At 41.3% G+C, this 15,067-nt stretch overlaps 1 protein-coding gene across 1 annotated transcript; it reads left to right on the forward strand.

The window, feature by feature from the left end:
• Nucleotides 1-9,567: 9,567 nt before the first annotated feature.
• Nucleotides 9,568-14,710, forward strand: sec11a (SEC11 homolog A, signal peptidase complex subunit). The gene is made up of 6 exons (XM_080529028.1): nucleotides 9,568-9,736; nucleotides 11,787-11,896; nucleotides 12,352-12,501; nucleotides 12,713-12,832; nucleotides 13,661-13,718; nucleotides 14,258-14,710. The coding sequence occupies exons 1-6, from the start codon at nucleotides 9,686-9,688 to the stop codon at nucleotides 14,306-14,308; spliced, it is 540 nt and encodes a 179-aa protein (XP_080385154.1). The 5' UTR covers nucleotides 9,568-9,685; the 3' UTR covers nucleotides 14,309-14,710.
• Nucleotides 14,711-15,067: the final 357 nt, after the last annotated feature.

Consider the following 15,067-nt stretch of genomic DNA (forward strand, 5'->3'; position numbering starts at 1 on the left):
TAGGAAGAACTAGTGCTATGGAATACGTTTTTTAAACTATGATGGTGCTCTGCTGCAGTTGTTTGCATTACAGCAATGCAGCTTATCTTTACTAGCATCAGAACTGTGTGTATACAGTACCTGTAATTAATATCACGTACATCACTAGATCACACGATTTGCATCCCAGCCGCGGCCTCTATGGGATGGTGTTATTTCTACTACATGAACATCCTAGGGTAGATGTGAACGGTGCTGGAGGAGTCAAATGTTATGTTCAATCCAAGAGCACAAGGATCCAGATTTTAGTCCTAGAATGTTCTAGAATGCAGGGGAATAGTTATGTATGTTCACCACAGAGCCATGTATATGTTACGGTACATGTGGGAATACGGTACATGTGGGAAAACTAGGGTTAGGGGTAGGGGTAGGGTTAGAGTTAGGGGTAGGGTTAGAGTTAGGGTTAGACTTGCTAGCATGTACCAAGTCGACGTAGCACCTAACCCTAACCCTAGTTTTCCCACATGTACCGTATTCCCACATGTACCGTAACATATATACATCATAAATGTATGGCTTTTGTTCACTTGAATCACAACATAGATTTGCAGCCTTACACTGCCCATACTGTAACACATTGAGATGGATTGGTAGAATTTACTACATAATAGAATTATGTTGCACAGACCTTTTTCAGGAATGGGTCAAGCCATATGCACTGTATTGTATTCCACCACACTGTGACACTGTGCTTTCTTTTTTTGCTCTGTATCCTAACCTGTCATGTTACAGTGTATAACATGTATAGAAAATGCTCCCTGAACGCACTGGCTGTAAAATAAAAAAAGACAAAGAATCTAAAGAAGCTGTCCAATTAAATATGATGTGTTATTGTCTCAAGGGATTGTGATCGTTACTCTGGAGGCATTTGAAATACAAATGCATATCAGTTACGAGCGTAACGGAGAGGGGCTGTGACTGTAATAAAAAAGCATCCCGCCCTGTCTGTCTGTCTGGAACACCGTACAGTATGTCAGTTAGTCAGGCCGGGATGCTTTTATACCCCACATTATCTCAGTAGACGAGGTTCCGAGCGGTGTCTGGCCGACCTCGGTTATCTGAGAGGGCAAAGTCACATTGCGTTCTGTCATCACAAAGCCATGACACGCAGCGCCACAGCGGCTATGAATAGGACTACTATATCGGACCGCCGATAACAACCTAATTCTTATCTATCGTAATATTTCAGACCGGGAAAGCAAAAAAACATTAATATAATTGGGTATGGGGACTGATGAGTGATACGTGATATAAAACATTAGAAATATAAGAATACAGGAGTAGGTAATGTTCACCCTCTGATGCCATTCTGTACCTCAGATGAGAGAGTACACATTGTGCACACTAGGTGTCAGTGTTGTACAACCACATGGGCCATCTGTTGGAGTGAACACATCGAGTGGCAATTTTGATTTGTTTCCCCTACTTAAGTGCTATAGATATGCACTCTACCACCAGAGTGGTGCAAAAGTACAAAATGGCTGACTTCATCATGGTCAATCGTTTATGATTCATGTGAGCCATAGTTTAGGGGTAGTGGTGGTCTAGTGGATAGTGATTTGGACTTGTGATCAGACAGTTGAGAGTTCAAATCCCGCCTGAAACCACACCACTACTAGTGTGCCCTTGAGTAAGGCACTTAGCCCTCAGTTACTCCAGGGGGAATGTCCCTGTCGCTGTAATTCGTAATTGTAAGTCGCTTTGGATTAAAAGCGTCTGCTAAATGGCAAAAAATATTAAAATTTAAAAATGATGTAGATTGTGGCTGCCTGCACATGCAGGTGTGAACAACTCCACATTAACCACTTATCATCAGACCTTATGATGTCACACATGATGTCATAGGCAGCGAGAGAGGGTCAGGGGAGGGTCAGCAGGAACACAGTGACTTATCATAACAGTTGGTGTCACACATGATGGCTGCGTTCGTAAATTCGCTCTGGAAATCTGATCAGCACTCATGGAATGCCTCTTGTCCAATCAAATTACTTGGTCCCTTTGTGACGTTGAACCCAGTGTGCCCTCCAGCGCTCTCAGAGTGAATTTTACGAACGCACCCGATGTCATAGGCAGCGAGAGAGGGTCAGGAGCTGTCATCTGGAACACATACACACACACACACACACACACACACACACTCACACACGCACACACACACACACACACACACACACACACACACACACTCACGCATGCACACACACACACACACACACACACACACACACACACACACACACACACACACACACACACCGTTTTCACACACAATTGAGCTTTTAATGTCTCTAATGTGCCATTGCCAACACAGTCAACATTTCGATGGCTCTGTCAGTATGAATCAACTATGCGAATGATAATAAAATGTATAAAATAAAAATAAAAACTGATTAAATGCATTATCGAATATCTGGCATAAGTGTAAAGAATCATGGAAATTTGGGAATGGTGTTGGAACGGTTTGATATTTGAAAGTCATACAAACCTGAGAACAACCATCCAACTCAGGGAAAAATAAATGTGTGTGTGTGTTTATGTGTGTAAGGCTGGAAGGGAGGTGTGTGTGTGTGTGAGTGTAGGGCTGGAAGGGAGGTGTGTGTGTGTGTGTGTGTGTGTGTGTGTGTGTGTGTGTGTGTGTGTGTGTGTGTAGGGCTGGAAGGGAGGGGTCTGAGATGTGACGTGTGGTCTGGGACTGAGAGTGCTGAGGTGGGGGATCATGGGGCCGTTAGCGTGACCGAGGTGATGACAGCTTGGGGAGATTTGGGCGACTGCAGTGCGACACTTCTGCCACCTAGTGCCCTCACTCACCAGGCCAGCCACCTCCCGTCAGTGGCCTCACTCACCATTGACCGTCGGAGACTGAAGACCCATCTCTTCAGCTCACACCTTAACTGCTCCTATGAGACATCTACTACCCCCAGCACTGTGTCCCCTAAGACTTCTACTGCCCCCCTTGTACTGTTTCTCTGATTCTCCAGTGTGTATATGAGAATTTAAAAAAACAGTTTTTTCCATCTATCACGACGACTGCCAATGGCCCCCGGGCCTGAGCTAGATCACTCTTCCTGCTACGACTGGTGGATTGATGATTCACTTGCTTAGTCAAATGTATCGATTGTAACTCGCTTTGGAATAAGGCGTCTGCTAAATGCCCAAAATGTAAATGTAAATCACCACGCCGTCTACCAAGGAGGGAGAATGAAAGGCCCGTACCTCCGCACACTAGCGATCAGTTCCCTGGTTTAAACTGATCAGATCCCCTCAGGTCGAGACAGAAGTCGTGGTGGGAGTAGTGGGGGGGTAGTGGTGGTCTAGTGGATAGTGAGTTGGACTTGTGATCGGAAGGTTGTGAGTTCGAATCCCGCCTGAAACCACACCACTACTAGTGTGTCCTTGAGTAAGGCACTTAGCCCTCAGTTACTCCAGGGGGAATGTCCCTGTAATTCGTAATTGTAAGATAAAAGCGTCTGCTAAATGGCAAAATTAATTAATTATAAAATTAAGTCCATTTGCTCATAAGGGAGCTCACTTGCAAAGTTGTTAAGATAGTTTCCCTGCTACTCCTCCTCACCCTTTAACACTAGAACAGCCATGAGGTGTGAAGTGCCTGTGAGTAAAAAAAGGTGTCAAAAAGGTTATATCTTTGCACTATCAAATTTCAGGACCCTCCTTTCATGACTTTTCCTAGATATGTGGCGTTCTATCACCCAGTATTCTTAAATTTTTCGAAATCACACCAGGATAAACTAGTATAAAGCTATTTTGCAGTTTTTCTGTGTAGGAAGCAGGCTAATTTACACGCGGGCAACTAGTGGTCGTTGTGCGTAAATAGCAGCTTGAGCATTGTAAAGAGGGGGTCATTTGACCTCCGAGGCAGCTCTTTTAATAGGTAAAAGAGGCACGGCTGTTCTATTAACGTCTGCTGTTTCCCTGCTACTCCTCCTCACCCTTTAACCTCTGCTGTTTCCCTGCTACGCCTCCTCACCCTTTAAACCCTGCTGTTTCAGGAGCAGGAGTCATGGACACAGCATTACCATGGGCTTCTAGAACACTCCATCATTCCTGGACACATCTTGGAATGTCACTAATGATAAACAGGTTAAAAGGTAATGGGTATTTATTTATTCAATCCAAGAATAACCGATTTCCACTATATAGATCAAATCAAGGAACGTGATACAGTACAAACAGGAATATTGCAGTACAGTTGTTTCTGATGATTTCACGTTGGTGGTGTCAAACAGACAAGTCTTTATATGATAGTCTAAAACAATCATATTATTTGGGGAACTCATCATCTCCCGGTATGCTTGCGCTCATACAGTCTAACGTGTGTCCTCTATCTTACAAACGTGTCATGGCGGACAAATTACATTTCTCTGTCAGTCTCCTACATTTACATTTACATTTTTGGCATTTAGCAGATGCCTTATTCCAAAGCGACTTACAATCGATACATTTGACTAAGCAAGTGAATCATCAGTTCACCAGTTCTAGCAGGACTGATCCTCAGTGATCTAAAAAATGAGGTATTTTTTAATCCAAGCAGATTCCTCCAGAAACCAGCACAGTAAAACATGCATTAATCTCAATTTATTACATCATCAATCTCAAACCTCAGTTGAGTGGGTCTGAGAGAGACATAAAGAGCTTCAACTCAAGTCAATTAGTGTAATCTGTGGATAGAGATTCAAGACAAGACACAGCTGATTTGGATATTGAGAGGCTCTAATTATAGAAATGTCACATGGTAGTACATAAATAATTGCTAACCTCACTCCAAAAAATTAATTCAAGTTAATGTGAAGACCTCCCACTGCTGAGTGTCCCAAGGCTAGGCAGACTAATGGACACATTTAAAGTACTCATTCACACAATCAGTAGTACTATGGAGGGGGGAAAGAATCCTCTCAATGTTGGTTTATTCAGACAGTTGTTAATATGATGTGATAAGCAGCACGTTAACAACTACAGATAATTAAATGAAATCAACACAGTGTTAATTTAACAGTGAACCATAAGACTAGTGAGGTCACACATGATCATTAAATGGAAAAAAATTACTGCACTTATATAGCGCCTTTATCCAAAGCGCTTTACAACGGCCTCTCATTCACACACACATTCACACACCAATGGCGGCAAGCTACCATGCAAGGCGCTGGCCCGCTCACTGGGAGCAATTTGGGGTTCAGTGTCTTGCCCAAGGACACTTCGACATGTGGCCAGCCGGGGCTCGAACCGCCGATCTTGAGATCATTAGACGGCGGCTCTACCTCCTGCGCCACAGCCGCCCCTTGCCCCTTAGCCACGTAAGCAGGAGCACGTCATGTTGGGCTTCTCAAGCAGTGAGATCTAATTTTGGGTTAATATTTGTATTGAGTTTCACAGAGACATGTACACAACAGGACATAACAACAACAACAACTAGTATCCGTGGGGGACCATATCTGGCTCTTACAGTCCCATTAATAGTAGAAAACTAGTTTTGCACTTTGTTATGCAGTACATTGTCCATAAACAATAACAGAGAATGTTCTTTCTCTTTTTTTTTTTTTTTTACAAACTAACAAACAAAAAACAAAAACACAAACAAAAAGCAAAGAAAAACAAAACAAAACAGCAACGAAAACAAAAAAACAGGGGGGGGGGGGGAGGCCATGTCACATATCAGAAATAAACAGAAAAGAAAATGACACAACAAATGCCATAATATATGGGGGGATCACCCCCATCGGAGACAACATCCAAGTCTTACAGTCCTAAACACAGTGGCAGCACAATCACCAGCACAGTAAATAATATTGTGACCCATACATTGCAGATCTGTTACACATTAGTCTTTATTAGTGTACTTTCTTGAGTGTAATCCACCAAACCTTTCATTACAATGGCTGCCAGTCTGGTACCCAATATAATCTAAGAACGGAGACCACATCTTATAGAATGTCTTTATCTTACACTTAGACCTATATGTCAGATATTCCATAGGAATCATATCAAAAATGACCTTGTGCCATCCAGCTATTGTAGGAGGTTTGCAGTCTATCCATTTCAGCAATATATTTTTCCTTGCACAAAAAGTGAGGATAAGTGAGATCTAATTTGATCTGAATGAAATAAAAGAGAAAAAAGACTTGGGTGTAATAATACCCAAGGACAAATTCTTCACAGGTAGGGTTATTAGACTCACATTGTTGCGCGTGATGTTAATTATAATTGGATGGAGATTGTGATTCTGACCATTTAAGCAGATTCTATGGAAAGCATCACACGCTCCTAAATGTCACAGTGCAGATGGCATTTGAACAACTTTTATCTCTGAACCACCAAAAAGTGGGAAGCGGCCACAATTGCCTCGCTGACATCACTGGGTTGACTGTCAGGGCCACGGTAATCTACCAACATCCAGCTTGCTTTTGCTGACTAGGAAGTGATGACATTCTGATACGGATCTCTCAGCTTTCACACTGTTTCCTCTCAGGGGGGAAAGAAAAAATCTAAATGGGCTGGAGGACTAAAAATAAATACTGACTAATGATATGTTAATGATATGTTAATGCACTTTTGAAAAACGAACATTCTTTGGTGTCCTCAAAAACAATAAAAACTCCTTATGAACTATGTTTAGCTATTCATTGGCATCGATTTGTTGCATGATGTCCCTAGTGGACCTATCACTATGGACACGTGCTTGGGAGGAGTTCGGTTCTGTAAAGGAATCAGAGAATGGATATATCTTTAGCGTATTACTGTAGGTAATCCAATCATGTTTTAGTACGAACTAAACAACAATATCACTCTAGCCATTAAAGGGGGTCAACAGTTTGGATTTGTCATTATTGTGAGTATGCAAAACACTGTATGTTAAAACTGCTCTGTTGCTCTAAGGATGGTCTTGCCACACAAGCTGCATAATCCCTAACAAGCAGTACTCAAGTTGTAAAAGAAAATAATCAGGGGGGATGGTGGATTTTATCATATGGGGACAATTTTAGCATCCCCACAGCGTCAGTGACTTCAGTGTCAGTGACTTGGTAAAAATGTCATTGCATGTGTGCGTGCCCCCCTCGCCCACAGTATTTTACTCAATTATGTGCAAAACTAAATGTTGAAATAGCAGTAATACCACGTTCATTGATAAAATTACATAAGGGATGGAAAGGGGGGATGGCAGTGCTGCTAACGAGACAATTGATCAGCCAGGTTCAAAACCTGTCCTCATCACTAGGCTGGGAAGCAAATCAGTAGGTAATCAAATTATTGTTGCTTTAGAACAAGTTTTAATCTGGCAGGGTTCAATCAGGCTATATCAAATATGAAAGCAAAGCATGAATGACCTTAGAGTTCAAAACTGTTGCGAAAAGGTCATTATGAACAATTCTAATATCAAACCAAAATAATAGGTGTGATTTTTTTTACATCCCCACATTTTTGGGGAATGAACACCAAATATAACTGATCCACAAATCATAGAATCATTCCAGAAACGCAAATGATTCTCAGGTTAGGTATGCCGGATGATTATAGCCTAGATTTCAGGATGGTATTATGACGTTCCAATGTCCATAATTGCAAACTTAGAGAGACTCAATGACAGACATACATTATTTGATCAAAAATAACTTAATTGGGAATAAGTGGTGTTCTCTACAACCTCACTGAGCTGTTTGGCACAGTCAAGTAGATGCGTAGGCAAACCCACTGAACTCAAGGATAACAGCATGTGCTCCTCTTTCATACACCACTATCATTCAGTGATCATTCTTGTAGTGTATAAAGGTGTTTACACACCTCAGTGGAGGCATTGTCTGGCTGAGAGCGTGGGCAGTCCCGCACACACCATCTCTTCACAGCCAGCGGGCATCCATCTGTCTTCCTCCAATCCATAGTCTACTGCGGAGCGATCCCCGTACGTCAGAGCTGAAATCATCATGCAAAAACAACCTATTACAGGAAAACGACCACCAACAAGATCTCAAACTAATCGCCTGGATACAGAAGTGTGACGTGATTGTAGTCCCCATGACGGACAGACTTGGCATCTCTGTGCGGTGCTTGTACTCCTGCGAAAACTTCCTTGAATGATATCGTACTGTTGCAATGTTTGCCAAACATTGACAGATGCTTTTGTTAATAAAACATCAATGTGTCGTGAGGAAAATAATCATGAGTCAACATCTAAATAAATCAGGCATTAATAAGTCAACGATTGTATGTTGTGTCAATGGTTGTATCTTTTCATTAAAAATTTACAGGAAATTGGAAATCAACACAACTCTTGGCCCAGTATGTGTGTGCATTTGATGACACAATGTATTATGATTTCCAATACAGTACGTAACTAAAACACATTTCTAAAAGCCACAAAAGCTTTGCATTGCTCAACGCATTACACCAGCAATCAGAATGGTTGATGCATCAACGTTTGCAGGAAAAGTGCTATACAAATAAAAGTTATTATTATTATTATTATTATTATTATTATTATTATTATTATTTGTCTTCTACATTTAACCCTAAAGAGCCTTGCTTTTGCATAGCCATATCCTGCTGTACAGTGACACAGAAACAAATGAAGAAGATTACCAATCACAACTCATTTACATCTCATTCATCGTGTTGTTTGCCCCCTCGCGCCCTTTGCATCATGCCCGGATGTAATTCACTGTACCACTCTGAAAGTCTTTAAAACACTACAGGGGGGGAAAAACCCAAAAACTAATAGGAGCAAATAACAGACTGAGATTCTCATATTCTGACTTTGGAAATAGCCTATACAGTTGTAGTGTATTATATAGCCTGCAGAAACACTTTAGAAGCACTGATTCTTACGGTTATATTATTATTATGATTAAGGTTAGACCCTTCCCTTCCCTGGGTTCACCACCAGCAGCACCCCTGAGCGTCGCGCACGGTTGCCAGATGGGATTGACATTTTCCAGCCTAACCACAGTCTAAAAACCGCTAAATCCACCAAAACCCAGCCCCAAAACCTATTGTCAGAAAACCTCTAATTCCTATTGGGCAGGTGCCCATCTCCTGGCCCTAAACTGTATGTCTGTTGCCAATGATGTTTGTACAATATAAAATAAAATAAAAACTGCACATTGTATGTAGATCTAGGTTGTGTTTTTTTTTACTTCACGCATTTTGTAACTTTCAGGCACTGACATGTTGATACGGCCTAAATGCTATTTATCCAGCCCAACCCGCCCAAATGCTTTTTTTCCGGGCCATTGTGATCAAAAGTAGGTCATTCGGAGGGAACCCGCCCCATCTGGCAACCCTGGTGTAGCGGACCCCCGTATCGAGAAGCGACACCTCAACAAAGCTGAGGGTGCGTTCGTAAATTCTCTCTGGAAATATGACCAGCACTCGCACTCGCGCCTCTTGTCCAATCAAATTACTTGGTCCCTTTATGACGTCGGACCTAGTGTGCGCTCCGGAGCTCTCCGTAGCGAATTTACGAACGCAGCCCCGAATTTGAGGCGGGACTTCCGCATGTGTCTACCCGGAAGATTTGGATGCAAGTCTATTTGGATGCAAGTCTAAACTTGACGTGCATCCATATGTCCGCATATGATATAATAATCAATATTTAGTTTAATTTTTAGGTTGATTTCACACAATCAAAACCGTTGCGATGTTGTCTTTAGACTTCCTGGATGATGTGCGTCGCATGAATAAGCGGCAGGTGAGTACTATGATATATATATATTATGATATAATAATGGAGGTAGTGTGATTTTGACTGTTCAAGTTACACGTTGCTTTAGATATCAGGGCTGTCTGGGGTCCGCTAGCCCCATAGCCAGTCATCTGTCTCCTTGCGTAGGGGCAGGTTACAGGGTTATATCGTCTAAAGCGTGACCGAAATCACTGTGTAATGATCCATTAGTTGTAACAAGGCCTTCAAGCCCATTCTTCCGCCTTAGGCTTTGTATGTAGTTAGTAGGTGCTCCAACCGGCTACCTCAGTGTTCACAGCTGGTTCACTGTTCACACAGTGTGTGCTTTTGTTCGAGCCTCGTACTAACTAACGAACACACGTGATTCAACTTTTCATCAACATTCATTTCACACTGACTGGGAATAAAAAGCACATGCACACATCCTGTAAACCCCCAGGACTAGGGGGGTATTCCACGAAACGCGATTACAGTTGATTCAGGCTTGTTTTCATAATTCGCGATAGTTTCAGGTCGAGTTCCGTTCCCTGAATGTGGCTAATATAATTCGCTGTTTGGTTGCTATGCTATGCTAATCAAGGACCCCAATTGAAATAAGCCAGTGGCTTTCTTGGGTTTTTATCCTGTTAGTTGACCTTGTATGTAATATGTACTTTCATGTACCTACTTCTGCAAATCTTCTAATAAAGTTTTCAATCAATCAATCAATCAATCAATGCAACCGATCCAGGCTGGTTTAAGTTATCAGATGTGTGTCAGAAATGTCTCACAGACGGAAACTAAATCCCGAACAACAATTCCGTCAAGTGTCTTTTCTGAAATATTAGGTCCTACCTTGGACCTACATAGATAGTTTGATAGTGTGCTAGATAGATAAAAAGGTGTAAAAAGATAGGTAGGCTATGTGTATCAGCTTGCATCGAAAATAGCAGAGTGGTGTGTTTGGCACAGGGGTTAAGGCAGCCAGCCTTAATCAGAAGGTTGCTGGTTCGATCCTTGCCTCAGGAGACAGTGGTCGACTTTAATTTAATGTTGTACATTTATTTTATTAGGATAAACCCCTTGAAATGTATCATCTCGTTTTCGAGAGGATCCTAACATAATATTACAATCATAACAGCCGAAATAATAAGAGATAGGCTACAATTATGACAAAATACAGACAGACAAACAACAACATACATTACTAATTGAAAACATTGACATTACAAAATGGATAATAGAATAAGGGAAGGTTAATGTTTATTTTTTTGACATTTAGTAGAAGCCTTCATGCAAATCGATTTACAATAAATACATCTGTCTAAGTAAGAGAATCATCTATCCATCAGTAATCATAAGAAATAATAATCTATGCCAAATCCAGGGTCCAGTTACAATGCTAGAAGAACATAATTTACTAGTCAGAAAGGCTTCAAACACCATTGTAGTTATGTCAGTTCTTGTAAATTAGCCTACACCATCATTTTAAACATACATTTTTAGATTAGATTCAACGTTATTGTTATTGCAGAGTACAAGCATCAGACAACGAAATGCAGTAGTAAAAAGTGTATGTCAGAAGCGGGATTCGAACTCCCGTCTTAAAAGAACACTGATGGCAGTGGCTAATATCACTCTGCCACCCTGATGATCTGATAGTATGTAGCCTGCTGCCTATAAAACCATATTAAATGAATGTTCATTTATAAAAATGTTTACATAAAACAATAAGTAGGGGCTAGTATGATGTACGCATTTAATCTGTCAGCAATTTCTTGCCCAACCATTTCCCTCGCCTTGTTAATTGCGGCAGTATTGGACCTTTTTACATCTTATTTTTCGTCTTCATAAAGATCCATAACAGAGCACTGCGCTGTCATTTTCCAGTCTTAGAATCTTCTTTCTCATGCACGCGCCCCAAAGCGAATCCCGAATATACTAATCAACGTATGTGGAATACCCGGTGGTGCTGGTTATTAGCTCATAATCAACACTTGATTGAAGTGATATACGTTGCCCTTCATGACGGAAACGTGACATGTTGTGTGTTTGTTTATGTGTTTTTATTTTGCAGCTCTACTACCAAGTGCTTAACTTTGGTATGATAGTGTCCTCAGCACTGATGATCTGGAAAGGACTGATGGTCGTGACGGGCAGCGAGAGTCCTATTGTTGTCGTGCTCAGGTAAGCATCGGTGTTGGGCTGTAAATGGATAAAATGGGCTGCACTTATATAGCGCCTTTATCCAAAGCGCTTTACAATGGCCTCTCATTCACCCATTCACACACACATTCAACACCAATGGCAGCAAGCTACCATGCAAGGCGCCGGGCCCGCTCATTGGGAGCAATTTGGGGTTCAGTGTCTTGCCCAAGGACACCTCAAGGACACCTCCAAGGTCGGCAGATCGGTGGTTCAAACCCCGGCTGGCCACATGTCGAGGTGTCCTTGGGCAAGACACTGAACCCCAAATTGCTCCCAATGAGCGGGCCGGCCCGGACCTTGCATGGTATAGCCTAGCTTGCCACCATTGGTGTGTGAATGGGTGAATGAGAGGCCATTTGTGCTCTTGGTTGGTTCAGTGCTTTGGAATAACGTGCTATATAAGTGCAGTCCATTGACCATTTACCTTATTTCAGTGGAAGTATGGAACCAGCTTTCCACCGGGGAGACCTCCTCTTTCTAACCAATCGGGTTGAAGATCCCATCAGAGTCGGCGAGATCGTTGTCTTCAGGATAGAAGGAAGAGAAATCCCCATTGTACACAGAGTACTGAAGATTCATGAAAAGTAATGATTTATTTCTTAACATTCATTTATAAACACTTGATATTTCTCAACTCAATTCAATGATTGTGTATTAGCCCTAGCCTACTTGCTAGCTGGGTAACAGAGTAAATATTTTGTCAGACTAATATTTTATGTGAGTGACTTAAGACTATGTGGCTATGAAATCCATTCTCCAATCCAAACTAATCTAAATTGTGTTGTTTGTCTTCAGGGACAATGGAGACATAAAGTTTTTGACCAAAGGTGACAACAATGCAGTGGATGACCGAGGGCTGTACAAGCAGGGCCAGCACTGGCTGGAGAAGAAGGACGTCGTGGGGAGGGCCAGAGGGTACGCATTGCTCTGCTCCCACAAGTCACATTTTGCCTGCAATAATTGTATGGTTATTAATTATATGGCCCGTATGTTGTATTTCACCTGGAGTAAAGCGGATGAGGATAATTCCATGTAGAATTTGCCATTTAGCAGATGCTTTTAATCCAAAACGACTTACAATTACAAGGACATTCCCCCTGGAGTAACTGGGCTAAGTGCCTTACTCAAGGATACTCTAGTTTCAGGCAGGATTTGAACTCACAACCTTTCGATCACAAGTCCAACTCACTGTCCACTAGACCACCACTACCTCCGTAGTACTCATGCACATTCAACACTGCACAATAACCCTATAGTGGTTTGGCACCAGATAGAATTCATGAAAAAAAATCTTCCTCTTTTTTGCCGATTAGCATCTGGTCAAGTGTCCATTTTGGATACAGGTATCTGGGGCCTTTTCAGCCGCAGCCCCGTCCCTCTGGAACGCCCTCCCCAACCTCATCAGACAGGCCAACACCCTCCCAACATTTAAACAGGCCCTCAAAACCCACCTCTTCAAGCTTGCCATCACCAGTTAACCCTCTCCCCCTCCCCTTCCCATGTGTCTTCAGCACTACCTTAACCTTTTTGTGTCTTTTTATTATTACTACTCGATCTTTTCAGTTTGTAAAGTGTCTTTGAGTGTCTAGAAAAGCGCTATATAAGTCTAATGTATTATTATTATTATTATTATTATTATTATTATTATTATTATTATTATGTGTTGCATCAAGATTGTTGCACTGAAATGTGCTTACGAATACTAGCGAGTTATCTGATGTGTGATGTCAACGTTGTCTACAGGTTTGTGCCATACATTGGAATTGTCACCATTCTGATGAACGACTACCCCAAATTCAAGGTAAGATGTTTTACATCCTTTGTACGAGAGGAAAAATTATCTGGGCTCCCACGGGTCCTTGAAATCCTTGAAAGTTTGTGAATTTGAGAAGAAAAAAAATCAAGGCTTTAAAGGTTTTTGAAAATAGACACGGGTCATTGAAAGTGCTTGAATTCCCCCCTCTCTCTCTCTCTCTCTCTCTCTCTCTCTCTCTCTCTCTCTCTCTCTCTCTCTCTCAAACCCCCCCCTCCAATTGTAATTATAGTAGATAAGTCACGTAACTTGTTTTAGATTTCACAATATATTGTTTTGCTGTGGTAGAGAAGGCAAGAGACCATCTAATGTTCAAGCCTCTACATTCAAAAGCCTCTCTTTTTAATTGTTGCCTGTGAGCAATTATATAAATTCTCATCTAGATCTGTCTCAAACTATGCCGTGTTGGGTCCTTGAATTTGAGGGAATTGAGTCTTGAAAGTCCTTGAAAAGTGCTTGAATTTGCTGTTTCAGAAGGTGTGGGAACCTTGGGATTTTTGCTAAATCTAGTCTTATTTCCTTCCTAGTACGCTGTTCTATTTCTACTTGGTCTCTTTGTGTTGGTCCATCGGGAGTGAGGAACGTTCCAGACTACCACAGAGTAAGGATTGACCACGTTAGGGAGACCTTCACCACGCCTTTCAAGACAGAATTTTGTTTGAATATGTTAAATGAAGTCGCTTTCTGTATCATAAATTCTGGCTCGTTTGTAGAAATGTGAATATCATTTCATTTCAAAATCCAGGCTTTACATTTTTTTGTTTTGTTGAGGGAATTAGATTTTAAGTTGTAGAACAAGAAGTAAATATATTTGGGTAATTTTCTTCAGAACGTGAAAAAATACAACATTCTGAAATGTCCTGTTTTTTGTTTTTCTGTTAATTCATTGCTTTTTCAACAATGAAATGGTTTGCTTGAAGTATTGTATGACAATTTAAAGTATGTGTGTGAAATTAAATATGACATTTGTTACCCTCTTATTTCCTCATTTCTTTCAAGCATCCATCCTTTTAACAGCAGTATCACTTTCACCATAGGCGAAAGTTACAACTTCATGTCAGTTTTTTTACATTGATTTATATGTAGAAACATAACTAATTGCAGATTACATTATACATTATGTGTGGAGCTTCAGGAGCTTCAGGCATGATAAAGAGATGATATGTGACACAGTTTGGTCAATTGGTCTGCAAGTCGGCAGCCGATTTAGTGTTCAGACTTTTCTTTTGAAAAATGTTAATACATTTCAGCGTTGTTGAAAATCAATGACACACATCGCTAGTCAACTAACACAGCTTGTTTTGTGAGCCTGCTAACAATATAAAGTAGTGTTGTAG

This window comes from Nansenia antarctica, assembly GCF_963989245.1.
Source record: "Nansenia antarctica genome assembly, chromosome: 4".
NCBI lineage: Eukaryota > Metazoa > Chordata > Actinopteri > Argentiniformes > Microstomatidae > Nansenia > Nansenia antarctica.